At 48.1% G+C, this 1,251-nt stretch overlaps 1 protein-coding gene across 1 annotated transcript; it reads right to left on the bottom strand.

Moving 5' to 3' along the window:
• Positions 1-92: 92 nt before the first annotated feature.
• Positions 93-1,246, bottom strand: LOC102200389 (NAD(P)H dehydrogenase [quinone] 1-like; the record flags this gene model as incomplete). Its single annotated transcript, XM_005755972.1, has 5 exons — positions 93-455; positions 532-633; positions 709-816; positions 889-1,016; positions 1,090-1,246. Coding segments are annotated over 5 exons (795 nt in total), but the record flags the coding sequence as incomplete, so codon positions are not given.
• Between the last annotated feature and the right edge of the window lie 5 nt (positions 1,247-1,251).

Below are 1,251 nucleotides of genomic sequence, written 5' to 3'. Positions count from 1 at the left end.
ACTTAGAACAATCATTACATTGTGGTAGTATACATCATGTTCTAGAGGGATAACATGTATGAAACCCAAGTGGTGCATTTATAACTCATTGCTCAAAGTTTGAATAAAGCAGGCTTTATTTTAAGATCAAGACATTACATGGACCCACTACATTGTCAGACCCCGGCCTTGGTCTGGCTGTTGGCTGGCAGTGGCTTGCCCATGTGGATCCCCACTGTGAGGCCACATTCTTTGCTGGCATATTTCTCTTTGATCTCAGGCTTCAGCAGGAAACCCTTCTCCTTGTCAAAGTAGTCCAAGGGAGCAAAGTACACAGGTGCTTCCCCACAGAGGTTTTGCAGCCGTGTGCGCCAGCCCTCCAGCATGGAGCTGCGAGATTCAGGAGAACCAGTAGCAGGATCCCAGAAGATCTGAGGGGCAAAAACCTGGAAGCCACAGTAGTTCAGGATCCCGTTCTGCACACAGGGAGGAGCAGCTGTTACAACATGACAGATCATTCAATGCTTGGCTCTGTTTATAGTGAGACCTCACCTGCAGTGGCCACAGTGTGACATTGATGTCACCATTGATGCCAGTGTCACTGTACACAGATTCAGGACAGTCAGTGGTGAAGGACAGCATGGCTTTCTTGTCCTGTACAGAGAGCAAGGAGTGAGCAAAGAGGGAGAGGACACAGCCTGAACACAGACACGTTGGTGGAGCTTTCACCTTGAAGATCCCCTCACTGTACCACTTCTCCTGTGCGTAGGCACAGCCCAACACCCGATCCATCCACCCCTTCATGATTGCAGGAACAGATGACCAGTACATGGGGAACTAGGAACACAGGTTTAATGGTCATTTTGATGTTGACACCTGTTAGTTGACCATACACATTTCAGACACTACCTGAAAGATGACAAGGTCTGCCTCCTTGAGCTTCTCCTGCTCTTTTTTGATGTTATCTGCAATTCTGCCCTCCTCCCATGCCAATTTAATCTGATCTGCATAGCAGTCCGCTGCAGTCTTCACACCACCTGCAACAAAAATTTAGTGTTTGCATCTGAAGAGCATTCAAAGCATTGCTATACCTGCAGAATATTTGTATACCAGTGGTGTCCTCAGTCGTAGCAGCAGCTTTGAACTTCATGGCGTACAGGTCAGACACCTCTACAGTGCAGCCTTGAGCAGTCAGAGCTGCCACAGCAGCATCTTTGGCAGCAGCATTGAAAGAGGCAGGGCTTTCATGGGCATACACAATCAGCACTTTCT

The sequence above is a fragment of the Pundamilia nyererei genome, unplaced genomic scaffold (assembly GCF_000239375.1).
Source record: "Pundamilia nyererei isolate P.nyererei 1_Seehausen unplaced genomic scaffold, PunNye1.0 scaffold05955, whole genome shotgun sequence".
In the NCBI taxonomy this organism is placed as follows: Eukaryota; Metazoa; Chordata; class Actinopteri; order Cichliformes; family Cichlidae; genus Pundamilia; species Pundamilia nyererei.
Note: the sequence above shows the minus strand (reverse complement) of the source record. Positions and strands in the feature narration are given on the sequence as shown.